This window comes from Telmatherina bonti (assembly GCF_933228915.1).
Source record: "Telmatherina bonti genome assembly, chromosome: 6".
NCBI classification, from domain to species: Eukaryota; Metazoa; Chordata; class Actinopteri; order Atheriniformes; family Telmatherinidae; genus Telmatherina; species Telmatherina bonti.
The window spans coordinates 21,302,585-21,318,142 of record NC_136624.1 but is presented as its reverse complement, the minus strand read 5'-3'; the positions used below and the strand labels follow the sequence as shown (position 1 = coordinate 21,318,142).

The 15,558-nt window shown below is 38.5% G+C and overlaps 1 protein-coding gene across 1 annotated transcript; it reads right to left on the bottom strand.

The window, feature by feature from the left end:
* Window positions 1-26: 26 nt before the first annotated feature.
* padi2 (peptidyl arginine deiminase, type II) lies at window positions 27-15,331 on the bottom strand. Its single transcript, XM_079241670.1, has 16 exons — window positions 15,171-15,331; window positions 11,079-11,250; window positions 10,798-10,867; window positions 10,499-10,560; window positions 9,299-9,416; window positions 8,754-8,906; window positions 8,384-8,571; window positions 6,525-6,628; window positions 6,064-6,175; window positions 5,470-5,577; window positions 4,236-4,387; window positions 3,953-4,100; window positions 3,407-3,500; window positions 3,181-3,260; window positions 1,249-1,389; window positions 27-1,144 (listed from the first exon to the last, which is right to left on the bottom strand). Exons 1-16 carry the CDS (start codon window positions 15,293-15,295, stop codon window positions 911-913), a joined length of 2,061 nt encoding a protein of 686 aa, XP_079097796.1. The 5' UTR covers window positions 15,296-15,331; the 3' UTR covers window positions 27-910.
* Window positions 15,332-15,558: the final 227 nt, after the last annotated feature.

The following is a 15,558-nucleotide window of genomic DNA, read 5'->3' as shown; positions in this document are numbered from 1 at the left end:
CTGATACATCAACTCGTTTTCAGTGATCAGACAGGCACAGGCTTTTATTGTCAAGTAAGTTAATGACGCCATTTATATTATGAGAAAGTACCAAAATTTTAAGACACCGGACAACAAAAAACACCCAACAGTTCAGACTGTCTTTTAGCACCAAATAACTCTTTAAGGTGCCAAAGATAAATAAGTCAAGACATTTTTAGTCATAATTAAAAAAAGTGTTACAGTCTTTTATATGGAGCTTTAAAGGGAAATAAGAGATTATAGCTACTTGTGATTCTGCATTATTATTAATGAAAATCATTATGTTTTCAACATGCTTGCTTAGAAGTCACCAACATCCCAACCCAAGGGTAATTATTACTTGATTAAATGTACATGGTTACTCTATAACTACTTTAGAAAGACAAGGCACTAATTTCAAAATGGTAACAGAATAAAATAACATGTTAAGACATACATTTTGTAAGGCTGTGATGGCAAAGTAAACTTCTTCCATTGCATCCAGGTGTCTAAAACACTTGTCATATCAAAACGTTCCATCCTACTTGAAGTTTTAATCCTCAGTATTTTCATAAACACCAATTCCATTTCAGTTCCTATTAATGTTTGGCTTTGCTAAGCAATAACCAACTCAGTGTGTCAACATTTTGTAGCACTAGTATTCTAGCTTTGCTAGTTAGTATGCATTCTCCTTACACTTGTCAAAGTTATGGTGAGATGCTGCTAATGTAATGATATGAGTTCCTGCTCTTGCAACTTTGGATGTGACATGTTCCTGTGCTGAAACAAGGAGTTGCTTTAACTGGAAGAATGAAGCATCAGCCATCAGTACCATGTGTCTTCTAAAAAAAAAAAACCAGAACTGAAACCGTGAGGACTACCACAATAATCTCTCTTTCTCAGTTTTCCTTCAAAACTCCAGATTCCACCATTTGTAGTTGAACGGTTGCCGGCGGACGTTGGAGCCACAGTGCACCTCTCCCAGCAGTTTGTGGTACGAGGCAAAGTCATCAATGAATGTACAGCGAAGGCCCAGACCCTCCATCAGGGAACACATCTCAGCCTCAAGGGCACATCGTCCATTAACCTTGGGGCCAAATGGCTTCGGGATGCCGAGGTTTTTCCCTAAGACAATCATGTTCACCTGGAAATCAGTTTGACAAGCATAGGTGACATCAGCCCCAGGATTTTCTCCCATTTCATGTTTTGCTAAAAATAGATACATCTGAGACATATCTCTGTACCCACCATGTCAGGATAGTATGCCACTGCTCTGTACTCCTCTTCCTCCTCTGCTACCAACTTGAAGAGGATTGGCAGGTCAATGATATCATCATCATCCAGTCCAAGCTCTCTCTTTAGCACATCCCTGTTCCAGTCGATGCAGCTCTGAGAAAGAGTGGGTGAGAAAAAAGATCACCAAGATTTATGCTACAGCTTGTTGGTACACTCTTCTAACTCATTAAATAAAACATAACTTACCACATTGTAAATGTAGGTACCAAACAACAGTAAACCCACATCAGAAAGTAAAATGCACAGAGTAAAAGTCTTGTTTTTATATGAACATGAATCACCACAAAGTTTAATTAACTGAACTGAATTTAGTTCATTGAATAAATTGTCTTTATTTCTGAAAAAATGAAACAAAAGGAAATTATGTTTAAAGCATAAAGACTGTCATGTAGACGTTAACTAAAAATAGCCAGTGTAAAGAATTATCCCTGCATGGTGTTAGTGACCTTCTGTATCGTTCTTTGTTGCAAAGACACTGAAGAAGCTTCTGACTGCACACACTCTGTTTTGTTTTTTTTGTTTTTTTAAAATAGAGGATGTGGAGTGTTGTCTATTATGTCTAATATGTTAAGTTTCAGTCTGTTTTTATATCATATAGCACTTGGACTACACTTTTAAAGTGTTTTAATGATCGTTTAACGCTGGTTTGTGATAACACTCATGTTGGTTTTCACAGCAGCCTTCCACACAGTAAACATGGGCCCCTACAGCTATAAGTCCTCCCTCTGGCTTGTGGTAATCCTCAAGGGTCTATTTTGGGTTGAGATTTGTTCGTACTCGAAGTGATGGAGCTTTTTCTGTAGCAGGTCCCAAAGTCTGTAAGAGTACTCTCCTAAATCACGATAAAGCCTCTGATCAGCTGAAGCACTATGTTTTTTTAAAGCCAGGTTTAATACCCACCTGTTCTCAGCTGCATCCACCCTATTTCTTTAAAGCTTGATTCTTTTTAACTTGATCGTGTTTTCAACAGTTTTCATCTAATTTTCATCTATTTTTCTGTTTTTCCTTTTTCTCTTTTGATTCTTAAACAATGCTTCTTATTTGTAATGTTTTAATGAGCACTTTGAATCACCCTGTTGCTGAATATACAAGTGAGCTCGCCTTGTAAATATGAGATTTGCATGAACACTGGAACATGTGATATCTCTACTAAAGATGCACTTTTATGGACTACTTTTTAGTAGTGATTGAAATATTTATTTGTTTTGTTGTTTTTCTTCTTGTTCTTAATTATTTGTTTTTGTATTGTTGTAATTGGTTTAATATTGTTTTGTTTCTTGTATGTCTGTCATTATTTTGACTTTGACCTTGACCTAGTAAAGTGTGTAACCTTCTTCCTCATAGTTAGCGCCAGTGGTGCAATCTTTAGTTAGTTTTGGCACATAATCTTCAAATAAGTCCACCACATTTTCTCCCAAACTGAGTTCGACTCAAGCCTGGTTGCGTTCAAGCTGACCTAGTAATGAAATTACATACCTAAGTGTCCTTGGGCAAGACACTGAACCCAGCATTTTCCCCCAGTGTGCCTATAGTGGTTCAGGAGTAAAATACATTACTAACAAAAGCATGTAAAAGTTAGCCTTTCAATCATAATTTAAATTCTTAGTTGTGACCAAAAAAATATCTACAGCACTCCATTGTTCCTCGTATCCAACATTCCTGAGATGAAGCGATGTGCTGGGGGCATGCCCATTTTTGTCAGCGATCAGTAAATGCACTTTAACAAATGAATAGGAGCATATCTCTGCAGCTGAGTGGTAACATATCATAGGAAGCCCTTTGCACAGAAAACTTGCTCAAGCATGCCCTGTAGTTGGAATTAGAGAGTTGAGACAAATGTTCTTCGTCTGTGCAGACCATAACTGTGCTGAGAATCCGACTCACCTGCACATAGTTATTTTCAGCCTGGAGACTTTCATCATTTAGTATTTCCTCCACTGTCACTGGTTCTTCATCTATCAGACCTTTTGGAAGCATGAATACAATTAAATTAGTTGTGTGTATATATATATATATATATATATATATATATATATATATATATATATATATATATATATATATATATATGAAGATATATAATAATATTGGTTTAACTATCAGACTGTACCCTCAAACAGTTTGGCATGTCCATGTCCATCATTCTGTAAGCCCCTGAATAGTTTGTAGCCTGCGTCTGGGCTGGCCAGCAGCAGACGAAACCCCTGTGACCAGAAACAAAAGAGGCAAAGATAACACTGGTGCTCTCATATCCGGAGGGACTATACAACCCCACAATAAATGTAACTGCATGGCAGTTTTACCAGGAAACAGTTAAAAAAAAAAAACAGGGGATAAATTCAATGAAATATCTAATCTGTTGGCCTCTACAGTGAACAGATTGCGCGACTGCCTTTCACTGACATGGTTGCATCCCTTTTTTTCAATGAGAGGTTTTAGAATATCATGTACATCTCTTTTTATCAATCTTTACCTTCAGCAGAGATCCATCGGTTTATAGCTCTCATGCCAAGAAACAAAGTTTTTCTGGTTATGCATGCAGGCCCAGGTGATGCTGTATGCTGTTATTTCCTTTAATCTATCTATTCACATATATTTCTGCAGTTTGCTCTTATAATTTTATCTATAAATTCCACAGATGGAATAAAATTTTTACCTTTCTGTCTGGTGCAGGAACAAAAGTCATGAATTCATCTACGTGGCCAACAAGGAGCCAATCAGAAAATAAGGCAATGGGCTCCTGAACCTTCTGGGCCCACAGGAAGTCTTGAACTACTTTGGTCATGTTTCGTCCTTTAGTTGCCCTTATAAATAGAAAAACAAATTTGCACAAATCCTGTCTCCTGCTCTTTTTATTGCTCTTCATAAAGAAACCAGGTGTATTAACAATGATAACTACTCTACATAAAATGGGAAATAACCTTTGATCTGTTACTTACGTAGGAAAGGCAACCCCGATAATGATCCGACCCAGAGGGAAATTTTTTCCATTAACAGTGACAGGAGGGCTGACCTCCAGATTACCAAACGAGTCCAGACTGTTCACGTCTTTTCTCTGTGCAACCCTTGTCACATATCCAAAGTCAGGCCCCTGGGGACATAAATAAGGCTTAAGACCTCTTGAAGACCAACAACAGTTACAAATACTCTTGTATTTTATTACCACAACAGATTAATTAATGGCATTAATGTACATGTAACCGTACAATGTTATATCTAAAAATAAATAAATGCCATGCCAACTCATCAGAAGTGTGATCTGTCTGGCCTTAAAGGGGTCCTATTATGGTTTTTGGAGTTTTCTGAGCTTTCTACAGTGTTCAGGCGAGTGGAAAAAGTCAGATAAAGTTATTTTGAACGATGGCTGGTGAGTTTACCAAAGAGAGACATCCTGCTGCATTCCTTGCTGTGGGTTGCTGTTTTCCACTTCGTTTTAAAGGTCTGATTCAGGTTCCAACATGTAGGGCTGTATGCTATGTGTTGACATTATATTTTGTTTGTTTTTTTAATGAATTTATATTAGCCTAATCCTTCTGTTTATGAGATGTTACAATGACGGCGAAAGCAGGTGTGGTTCGCGCTCCCGATGTAGTGCAGTGGCGGGAGGCGGGGCTTAATGCGGAAGAGTCTCAATCCACTCGTTTTGTCCACAGGCTGATCTGACAGCCTACGGAGAGGGTCAGTCTGAAGTAAATAAAGCCATTTGTGACAATAACTCAATCAATCCCAGCCCTTCTGGTCTCAGAAATAAAAATAAATTAGCCTGAAATGCACATAATAGTTCCACTTTAAGGTCTATGTGATGCTATAGAGGCATGTCAACCAAGACAACCCCACAACAGCCATAGCCTTGAAGAATTCCAGGCAGCTCTTGTCCACCCATGGGCCTTATACCTATTTTAGGGAGTACTGCTACCTTCTGCAACCTCAGGCGGCATTAACCCCTTCACTTTCATTTCAAGTTGTGAGGAGATATTCCCAGCATAACATTGCACACTGGAAAGTGAATGTATAAACTACATCTTTTGGGGAAGGCGTTTGGGCGGAATTTTCTACATAGTCACTTAAAAAACCTTTTGTTATTAAGATAAAACTTAAACAACATATTCTACAATGAGAACTTGAGGATTAACAAAAAGCACTCAGTATGCTCTTCATAAGTCTTCTTCTCACTAGCAGCTCCTCATATGGAAAGTCCAGAAGATCTCCATCTCTTGGGGAATCCAGAACAACAGGAAACCAATGATGGGGTGAATCAATGTATCCAAATTCTAGTTCATCCTGAAATGTAGAAGACATGACTTACATTTCTGCTGTCCTTATGTCTTAGTCATTATTGGATTGTGTGTGTGTGTGTGTGTGTGTTTTGTAAACTTTATTCATTTGATTGTATTGGTTGTAATCAAACAATCAGGAGTTACTAGTACTTCAATATGGTGATGTGATTTGACATTTTACAAGTACCTTTTTTGTAGTAACCACTGGGGTGCTAAGATATTTAATCATCCAATTCACTTCTGTCAAGTTTATAAAAACCTCTCACTGTACCTGTAGCTGCAGTTCATTTTAGACATGTGACTCATCTTTGTTCTAAAATGTGAATTTTGTAAACATGTTTGGATTTAATTATATATCTATTAAACTGATTAAAATCTATTTAAATTATGTTTTTAAAATCAATGAAAGTGAAAATCAATTGAGGTACATAATTAAAGAAGGAAATAAACTGTGAGAGGTAATGCTGAAATCTTGATGAGTCTAGTACACCTGCATCCAGCGGTCTCCTCTGTTCACGTACTCATGGCATATCTTCAGTTTGTACCCACTCTTTGCAACAAGGTTCCTCATTCCTTTCAGGAACTGGAAGTTATCTGATGTGCTGAAACCACAGGCAGAAAAAGTGGTTTGCATTAAGTAGTAAGTAATATTTTGCAGGATTGAAAATATGAATTAATCTGGATATCTGTTCTATAAAATTTCACAAAGTAAAATTGCTTTAATTCTATAGTATAAACCAAAAATGTCTTCATGTTTTTGCAAACATTCGCATTAAACAATCTAACGTCTATAGAATCAGCAATATTGGCAAAAACAACTGTACATTCATGTTCATGCACAGTGTTTTTAAAAGTATGAGCTCATGACAAGAGGAATTTGTTACATTATCACATTCTGTTGATTCATCTATTGTTGCAATCGTCTTCAAATATTCATCAGTCTAGTCTAACCTGCAGACAAACACCTCCACCGGTTGGAGGGTGTTGGGTGTCATGATCCATGGAGCCACTCTAAAGACAACTTTATCCGTGAAAATGGGCGTCTCAGGAAGACCCTGTTAAATTATGAAAGAGCCTGGTGAGTATTCTTAGTTGCTACCTCATGTTTCTTTGTCATGTGTTTTTTTTGACACAAATTGGCTGAATACATTTCAAATCACAAGTTTAATCATGTTGGTTTTTAAAAGAGTAAGTTCAGTCTTAATCCAAGAGGTGTACTAAGAAGTAGATGTAATGCGGCGATGATTTTTTAGTTGGTTAGGTACCACCTTGTCATGGTGGAGGAACTGTGTGCTCCAAGGATCCTGAGATCATTGAATTTGGGATTGTGAGCTGCTTTATGACTCTGGGAGGGTTTTGGTGAGGTCAGGGAACAAACAAAGAGCAGTTCAGAAAGTCCTCCTGTGACAATAATATATTTGATTTCATTCTCCATCTCGTGGATATTGGTCACCAGGCCACATTCTTTCCAGGTATAGAGAGGGTGGAGCTGTCAAGTGATCACGGACTCATGGTGAGTTGACTCTGATGGTGGGGGAGGTTTTCTGTCATGACTAGCAGCCCCAAAGGTTATGCAATCTGCGGGAAGGTCTAATAGAGACCCTGTCAAAAAGAGCTTTAACTCAAACTTTAGAGAGAACTTTGACACTGAGTCTAAATTGAACCTGTTCCATGTGTCAATTATCAAAGTTGTGATTGTTTGGTAGTCAGAGCCTGTCATGGTGGTAACGCCCAAACCCACAAATGGAAATAAGCACTGAGGAATTTCATCAAGAAAGTCCCACAGGGCTTTTGGGGGTCTTGCTCACATGTGCGGAACACATTAGTGGGAGGATCAACGGGGGGCCCAGGCTTTCCCTTAAGATCCATTTATGCTCAATGCAGAAGATATACACAGACGTAGGAATCATTTCGGCCATCTCCTGTGTTGGTTACCTGCATAGTTTGGTCCGTTTTCAAGGGGCTTAGCTATTCGACACTTGACAAAGAAAATGGAGAAATACCACCAGAAATCAAGGGCGGCAATGTTGAGTTGTAGAGTTGACCCTATTCTTCAACTTCTTGTGGTGTTTTTGGACAGTTGTAAACAACTTTATATTGCCGAATTAGCCAGTGAACTCTGAGCTCAGCACTGCCGACTAGTGGATGAACTAACTTGAAAACTATGACAACTTGAAAAACGCTTAGAAAACACAGTGACACATGGTAGCGTTGAAAACAGATGTCCCCATTTACGTATGTACGGGAGCATCAGTGGGTATTTAGAGAGGTTGACAAGCCTAGTCATCCAGGCTCAGAGTAGAGAGTAGAGAGTAGAGCCTCTGATCCTCTGTACTCAGCTCTGGCATATTATTAGAATGTCGCCAAGACACCTCCTTGGAGAGGTGTTTGGGACATGTTCCACCAGAAAGAGGCCCAAGGGAAAACCTGGAACACACCGGAGGGACTATGTCCCTCAGCTGACCTGGGAATGCCTCGGGATTCCCCTGGAAGTGCTAGAAGAAGTTGCTAGTGAGGAAACACTTAATTTTGTTTTTAGGGTGCTGCCCCTACAGCTCATGTCTGTCAGCCAAAAAATTAATTCTACTTCATATATGAAAGCCAAAGTAGGTAGAATGTTCTAGCTTTGTTCAGAGCTTTTAATAAATCACCAGAGAAAAGCAATTGTGTGTTACAATGAAATAGATCCTTGATTTGAGATTTTCCTTTAACTATGTTGTAGATTTAGACAATTTTATCAAAACCAGTTTTACTTTTAAAAATGTGAATACATGTGCATTTAATTGTGGATTTTATAATGCAGGTCTTACAGCAGAAATGGGTTCTAACAGGCTGAGGTTGATGCTGATGAGTCCATCAAAGTCTTTGTCAGGAAACCTGAGGCCCTCCACATAAAAGTTCATCTCTGCTACACCGCCAAGGTAAGGCACTTCCTGGGACAGAACCTCACTGCTCAGCACCAGCGGATAGTCCTTCACAAAGATGCTATAGAGTTGCCCTGCAAATTTAAGAATTTTACTACTATAAGCTGCTTTTTTTTAAAAAAAAAAAAAAAAAAAGGACATTATTATAAAGGGTTTTAAGTAAACAAAGTACATCACTGAAGCCTGAGCATCCTGGCTGAATTACACACACATCACAATTGATTCTGTGAATTTAACAGTTTTCATTCTCACTCACGCAGGGTGTTATTCAGCACCCCCGGGGTTCCAGATCTGAAGACTCTAACACTTTCTGCATCACCCTGAGAGATGTGCATGGTAAGTTTGTAGCCATCTGGGAGTCGTGCGGGGCCTCTAGTCCGAAGGACCATGAGTGACATGTCCTTGAGATCTGCAATACCAGAAAAAGTCACACCCATAAATGTGAACTTGTATAACAGATATGCATCATGATGTACAATATACTTAACTGAGACTTTTACTTATGGGATGCATTCAAGTATTAGTATGATAGCAGCTCTAAAACCAGAGCATAGTCTTCCGGGCATTAAAAAAAAAAAGTTGGTTTTATTCTCAAATTCCAGCTGAACTGGTTTGTCCCACGCAAAGTAATCCGAGACTCCTTTCAGAATCTGTCCTCTATACTCAGACAGCAGTCAAAAGAATCTTCTTTATCAGATTAACCTTCTATATAAACACAAAAGTTGTTATAGAAATGTTCTAACAGAGGGGAATGCAAACAAAGGTTATTGATGAACAGTTAGTTGCTTTGTGCACATTTACCAGAGACTTTGGAGATGCGACCTTCCTCACTGTCTGGTTTCTTCAAGTAGGTCCTCTCTGAGTCACAGTTAACCAAAAGCACAGCTCCATGCCCATCGGAACCCCATTTCCAAGATCCCTATACGTTTTTCAACATATCAAAAGTGTGAATTACACAATGGTTTCTGAGAATGTAAAGCAATAGATTTGGTGAAATATCCATCTTTCCATTTTCCATTCCCTTTTTTACCAACACAGGGTTGCAGGGGACTGGAGCCTATCCCACTAGCTACCAGGTGAGGAGCAGGCTACACAGGTCACCAGTCTTACCATACAACCATTTGGTTTAATTGCTTCAAGATTTGAATTTATTTATTCAATTTTACATGAGAAACTTACAGCATAAACACTCTTCACTCAGATACTGAAGGCTCTGGATATTGTGGGACTGTTTTTGATGCCATGCTTTTTCAGTTTCACATAGATTCAGAAAAATACCTATGCAGTGACAAACTATGGTAGGGATACCCATTTTCCAAAAAGGAGCCAAAGAGTCTGTAACACAACTAAAGTGAGATCACATCTCTCAGCCTATTTGGGAAAGTTTACTCAAGGGCGCTGGAAAGGAAATACTAGCTATTGCCAACTATCAAACCTCAGGAGTACAGGATTCAGGAGTCCAGAGTGTTTTCCAACAAGACTGCCCCCTTTCACCAATTCTATTTATGGTGTTCATTGTCAGGAGGTACAGTTGTGGAGCGGAGGGTGTCTGCTTTGGGGAACATAAATGTCATAGTCTTGCTTTTTTGCAGATGACCTGTTGGCTTCCTCAGGTTAATCTTTAGCGCACACTGGGTTTGTTTGCAATGTGAAACCTGCCCCACTAAGTCTGAAGCTTTTTTCTTGATTGGAAGAAAGTGGAGTGTCCCTGGATGAGTCTTTGCCTCAAGCAGAGGAGTTTAAGGGTCTTGGAAACAACAGACGGATGGACGGACGGATGGATGGAAATCATGATTGAGTTTGAAATGTATTTAACAAGAACTCTACCGCTGCCCTCTGGACCTTGTACCAAGAAGTTTACTGATACATTAAGAATGACAAGTTGAAAATCCCAAATTAACTTGCAATATTCAATGCAGAGTTTATTCCATAAAGAGAATTACAATCAGTGTAAGATTGAACTTTTTTCCTACATTTGATGTATAATAAATTTGGAATCACCTTATTGGGGTTATTTTCCTCCACAATGCCGTCTCTGTCAGCGTCCACATCCAAGGAGATCTCTGAGAGACAGACATGTCTTCATCACATTTTGCATTAGCATATAATACTTCCAGATTGTATTTCATTATTTATTTTTCCTATCTTAAAATCACTCCGAATCAGTTGTTGAACCAATTGTAATAAATATCCCATTATGATTACAGTTGTAATGTATGCCATTAATGCCCCACAGAAACTATAGTAATATCCTAGTTAGTTATTGTATACTTCATGTTCATCAGTAGTAATGATCTTACCAACAGCTGTCAGGTGCAGGACTGCTATCCCTAAAGACTCTTTGTTCTCTCCATAGTAGCGAACAGACAGCTAGTAACAGAAAGGCAAGTTGATGATGTGCAGAAAATGGTTAAATACTTCCTCTCATTATCTTAGGAGCTATAAACCAAAATATCAAAGTAAATTAATTCTCAAGCTACAAAAAACCAAGGGTAAAGCAGGTTTAAATGCATTTCTTCTCACAACATCGGGGTAACTGCCAGAATAAAAGAGAACGGTCACACGCATCTCTCTGACTTACCTTGCTATCATTTTCATGTTGACTGGCATGGCTCATGCTGATGAGTAGGACAGACTTTCCAGCAAGAGGAATTGGAGAGAGATGGGACGTCTCTTGAGGTGGGGGGGTTATGTTGTACTGGACACTGGAAGTGCATTTCACTGAGAAGAACTTGGAGCTGGGAGGTGCACTCCTGAGAGCCATACAGACAGTGTTTTCATCATTTTACCTGAATCATTACAGTTCTGTTTGAAAGTCTTGAGCATCCATAATTGTTTTTCATCATTTGCTTCCATGAAGCCAGCAGGTTTTTCTTTTCTTTGATCATCCCAAAATGGTGCTCACGGCTTTCTGGAAGTCTATCAAAGTTTATATTTGGACATCGGCCTTTTTAGCTGACCACTCCTGAAGGATCATGATATTTGTGTAAGGCATTGCTTCCTGCTGGTCAATGAATGATTTACCACTTGACGCCTATTGTTGAAAATTTGTAACAAGCAACTCCTGGGTATGGAAAATGCCCATTATAACACCAACAAAGTGATTTCCAAAGAGATATTTACTAAAAACTTTACATACTGCAGTTGTGGTGTGTCCTTAAATTGGCCTGGATAACAAAATAAGTGGCACGCCTAAGTCAGTAAGTATAGATACATTTAATAAAACATTCTGGAGGTTAGCAGTATCTAAACATGAAGGGCTTAGGAAAACTGTTTTTCTTGAAAAAATAGCTGCATTAGATGCAACCTCATCTTATGGTATCAATAATGTTCTCTAAAGAAAACTATGGATAAAACGATGAGGTATATCAAAAACAATAGTGAGAATAAATAGCAACAGGTCTTATATATCCTGTTCAGAAACTGGACTTCAACATTACTGAAGCAATCTGGGATTCTTCCCCATAATCTGGCCCCATGGGTTCATCTTTCATTTTAATGCTGATGACATTCAAATATATTTCAGCACTAAACCCTTTAACCAGCTCCCAACACAACCCATGGTCCACAAATCCCTACTTCGGAACATCTGAACTGTATTCATTCACACTGATGCGAGGCCCAAACTCCATATCAACGTAAGTTTGCAACATGAGTGTTGTGCTGGATTCCATTTGTTCATTCCAGGCTCATCAAGTCCCCCCAAAGCAGCATTTTTCTACCTAAACAACATGTCTTGACTTGTACCATCATCCACCGACCGTTTAACTGTCACATTCATCTTCACCTAGCAGGATTATTGCATACAGACAGCCTCGTTTGCATATACTTTCTGTCATTCATACCCATCTGTATCATTGGAGGCAGAGTTTTTAGTGTGGCTGCTGTAACCACCCTGGAACTGTCTGAGCTCTGTGATGCCCTTAATCTGTACTATTTCTTAAACTTCTCAAAACTCACCACCTCTATAAAACTTTCAGCACTTAATATGTTTATTTTATGTTTCTGTTGAATTGTTTTATTATTTTGACATGTCCCTTGGGCTCCCTGAAAGCCGCAATGTAAATTTAAGTTATTATGTAATTGTTTTATTATAATAACAGAGAACAAAACAAAAAGACAAGATTTAAATTTCCTTTCAAGACGCCTGTAGAATAACAAGAAGGCTTGTCTAAGAGCATCTAGCCTATGTTGAAGTATCAACTTGGTTATACAAACCTTTTTAAAATTGTACACGCTTTGTTTTTTTCCATGATTGAGTTGTTTTTCATTTATGTTTGTCTATATTTGAAAAACTTGTGGCAACAATTCCCCACTTTCCTTTTAATATATAAGAAAAATGAGAGGTGGCTCAAGACTTCTGCACATTAATGTACAAGCTGCGTTTTGAAAGTTGCTTGTGCATGTGTTCCACATGACGAACGGCACTGACAAGCAAGCCACAAGCTCAAATTTCATAACAGGTGTTACACCACAAATAGTCTTCATTGCTCAAAAAAAGAATGAGTAAATAAATAGATAGAAAAAAAATTGTGAAAATAGCCAATTTAAGCACTTTGTTTTAGTCCATAAAAAGTGACAGGTGATGAAGAAACAAAGACAGGCCTCTATCTTTCAATGATGTAGCCACTTTCTGACTTTTTAAAACAAAACGTGCCTCCTAACTCATAAATATCGACTGATCGATGCTTTTAACGACCTCGTGATTAAGATTGGTACACAGAAGAAAAGAGAGTTCCATATAATTTATTTTCATTTCATTTCATGGCTTTTTACAATCATGAAGATTAGAGATGGGAGAAGATTTTGCTTCAATAATCAATAAGTGAGGTTTTAACTTATGTCTTTGTAAAAAACACATTTTATTCTGTGATCTTTAATTTCTTATGGGAGTTAAATTCTGTTGCTTCGAGTGACTCTTTTTAATTTTTTTCAGTGTTTGTTTTTTCTGTCTATGATGCCTAAATTTTTCTACATAAATGTACAGTCATTTGATCGATTTCAGTCATTTTGAATTTACTTTATGAATAAACTTTACTTGGTAAGTTAAGTTTTCTTTGTAAAATCATTGTAATGTCACTATGTGTCTGCATTTAAAAAAAAAAATCATATGTTTCTAAATCTGTTTGAAAATAAACACAATTTATCCTGTTTTTATTTTTTTAAATTGGTAATATTTACAAGGAATGAACACCATGGAGTCACAACCTAAACCTAATTTCTGACGGCCATTCAAAAAGAATCCATGGCCCACATGTACAGTATATGGAAAGCGCAAAAGTTATTGTGGTTGTGAGGAGATCACTTCCTAATATTATCCTAACAAAAGCAGTGGGGTCAAACTGATATAACTTGACTAGCCATATAAGCACAGTGTGTTTGAATACAAGGTATATATTTAGATTTGAATTTAGTTCAGTTTAGTCTGCTGAAATAGAGCCTCTCAAAACAACTTCATAGGGTATTCATGTTCATGACTCCAACAACTCTATTATTGAGACACAAAAAAGTTAGCTTTGATACCAGGCTCCATGAACTTAACTGGTGTCAAATTTTCTACTGTTTTTTTTTAAAACCACTTCTGACTTTCTGCCAGTGTGTTTATTTCGACAGAATGTGTCCCTAAAGATTCATACTGAAGCAATAATCAACACAAAGATGTTTTGCAGGTCTAATAACAGCAGTACAATCATGCAAGAAGCAGACATAGGTTTTACAAGTCACTCTGAAAAAGGAAGTATGAGTTTGTAGATGAGCATTGTGGTTCTAGTACTAACTCATGTAATAATGAAGTGATAATGTAATAATGAAGTGCTAACTGCCAAGTACCTAAAGGATAGGATGCCAACTGTTAGCAGGTGCTGTAGTCAGAGAGGTCCTGTCCAAGACACTCTCTTGTTGGGTAGTCTAAAAAAGTCCAGTGGGGTTCCAGGGGATCAGGCAATGAGCCCGATCCCACTCTACTGGATCAGTAATCCAGCTTTGCTTTGTTGTGCTGTGTAGGCTGGTATTTGGCAGAACGTTGGTCTATAGCATTCACTGCTTTGGAACAAAAAGACAAAGCGTCTCCTTTTGAGAGTAACAACGAAGGACTGTTGATTCTCTTCACTGTACAGAACAAAAAAGCACGAGTTCTGCCACCACCAGGGTCTGCATACAGATGGCATCCTGTAGGCGAACAATGGCATTCTAAAACACTCCTGCACTGAGTTCATTTGGTGTAACAACAGCCTGTCAACAAAAACTACATTCATAATGGCTTTAAAATTCAGCTTTTGTTGAAACTTTTGTCTCTGGGCTGATTCGACATGTGTAAAGGAGAATCTGAAAACTGATCTGCAAAATTTGTTCTTGATCATCACCACATATGATACAACTAACTGTTATGACTGCTGTTGTTAATTTATCATACCGCTGAATGGTGGACATACAAGACACCTACCAGTAAATGATGTAGGGCTACAAATGTCTTGCAAAAGGAACGACAAGGTTTTATCATCACCTGGCAAAAACAGTTCAGTAACACCTGAATAATAAACTTCTGGGAAGCACAGTTTAACCCACTGAGAGGGGGCTGTCTGAACGCTGAAACAGCAAGGACAAAGGACAAAATGAATGCGCACCCTACTGTTAAGACCTGTTACAAACTATAGTGGGCTTCACGGGATCTTACCTGTTCAGGTTTACGTTAAGCTCCGAGCCGACCACGCATAATACGCTTGTCGTTTTATTATAATCAACTCTGAGAGTCCGTGGGTGAATCATGGCTGCAGTCCTCCAACAGTGTGCAGGACACATAGACTGATCTGCTCCCTTGCGACTGCTCGGTTTTCAGGTTACAGAGGAACACCACTCTTACAGCTGACTGAGCTGAGGGCAGAGTGGCTGCAGGTGCCGCTTAAACCTGGGCGCTGATTGGTCAGCAGATGACCTAGCCCCGCCCATATATCCTTGTCTTTTCTTTTATCTGTTGTTCGTCCGTTAACTTATCTCTGCTCTCCTCTTTGCATGCAGCTTATTGTCACGCAATATATTTTTTGAAGCATGGGGAAATCCTGGGA

Bases quoted from the DNA above. Each gene is read 5' to 3' on its own strand.
- padi2 (XM_079241670.1), bottom strand. From the start codon at position 15,295: ATGTGTCCTGCACACTGTTGGAGGACTGCAGCCATGATTCACCCACGG. The intron at 9,417-10,498 runs GTGATTCCAAAT...AAAAACGTATAG, and splicing joins AGGAAAATAACCCCAATAAG to GGATCTTGGAAATGGGGTTC. The intron at 1,145-1,248 runs GTGGGTACAGAG...ACTGATTTCCAG, and splicing joins TGGCATACTATCCTGACATG to GTGAACATGATTGTCTTAGG.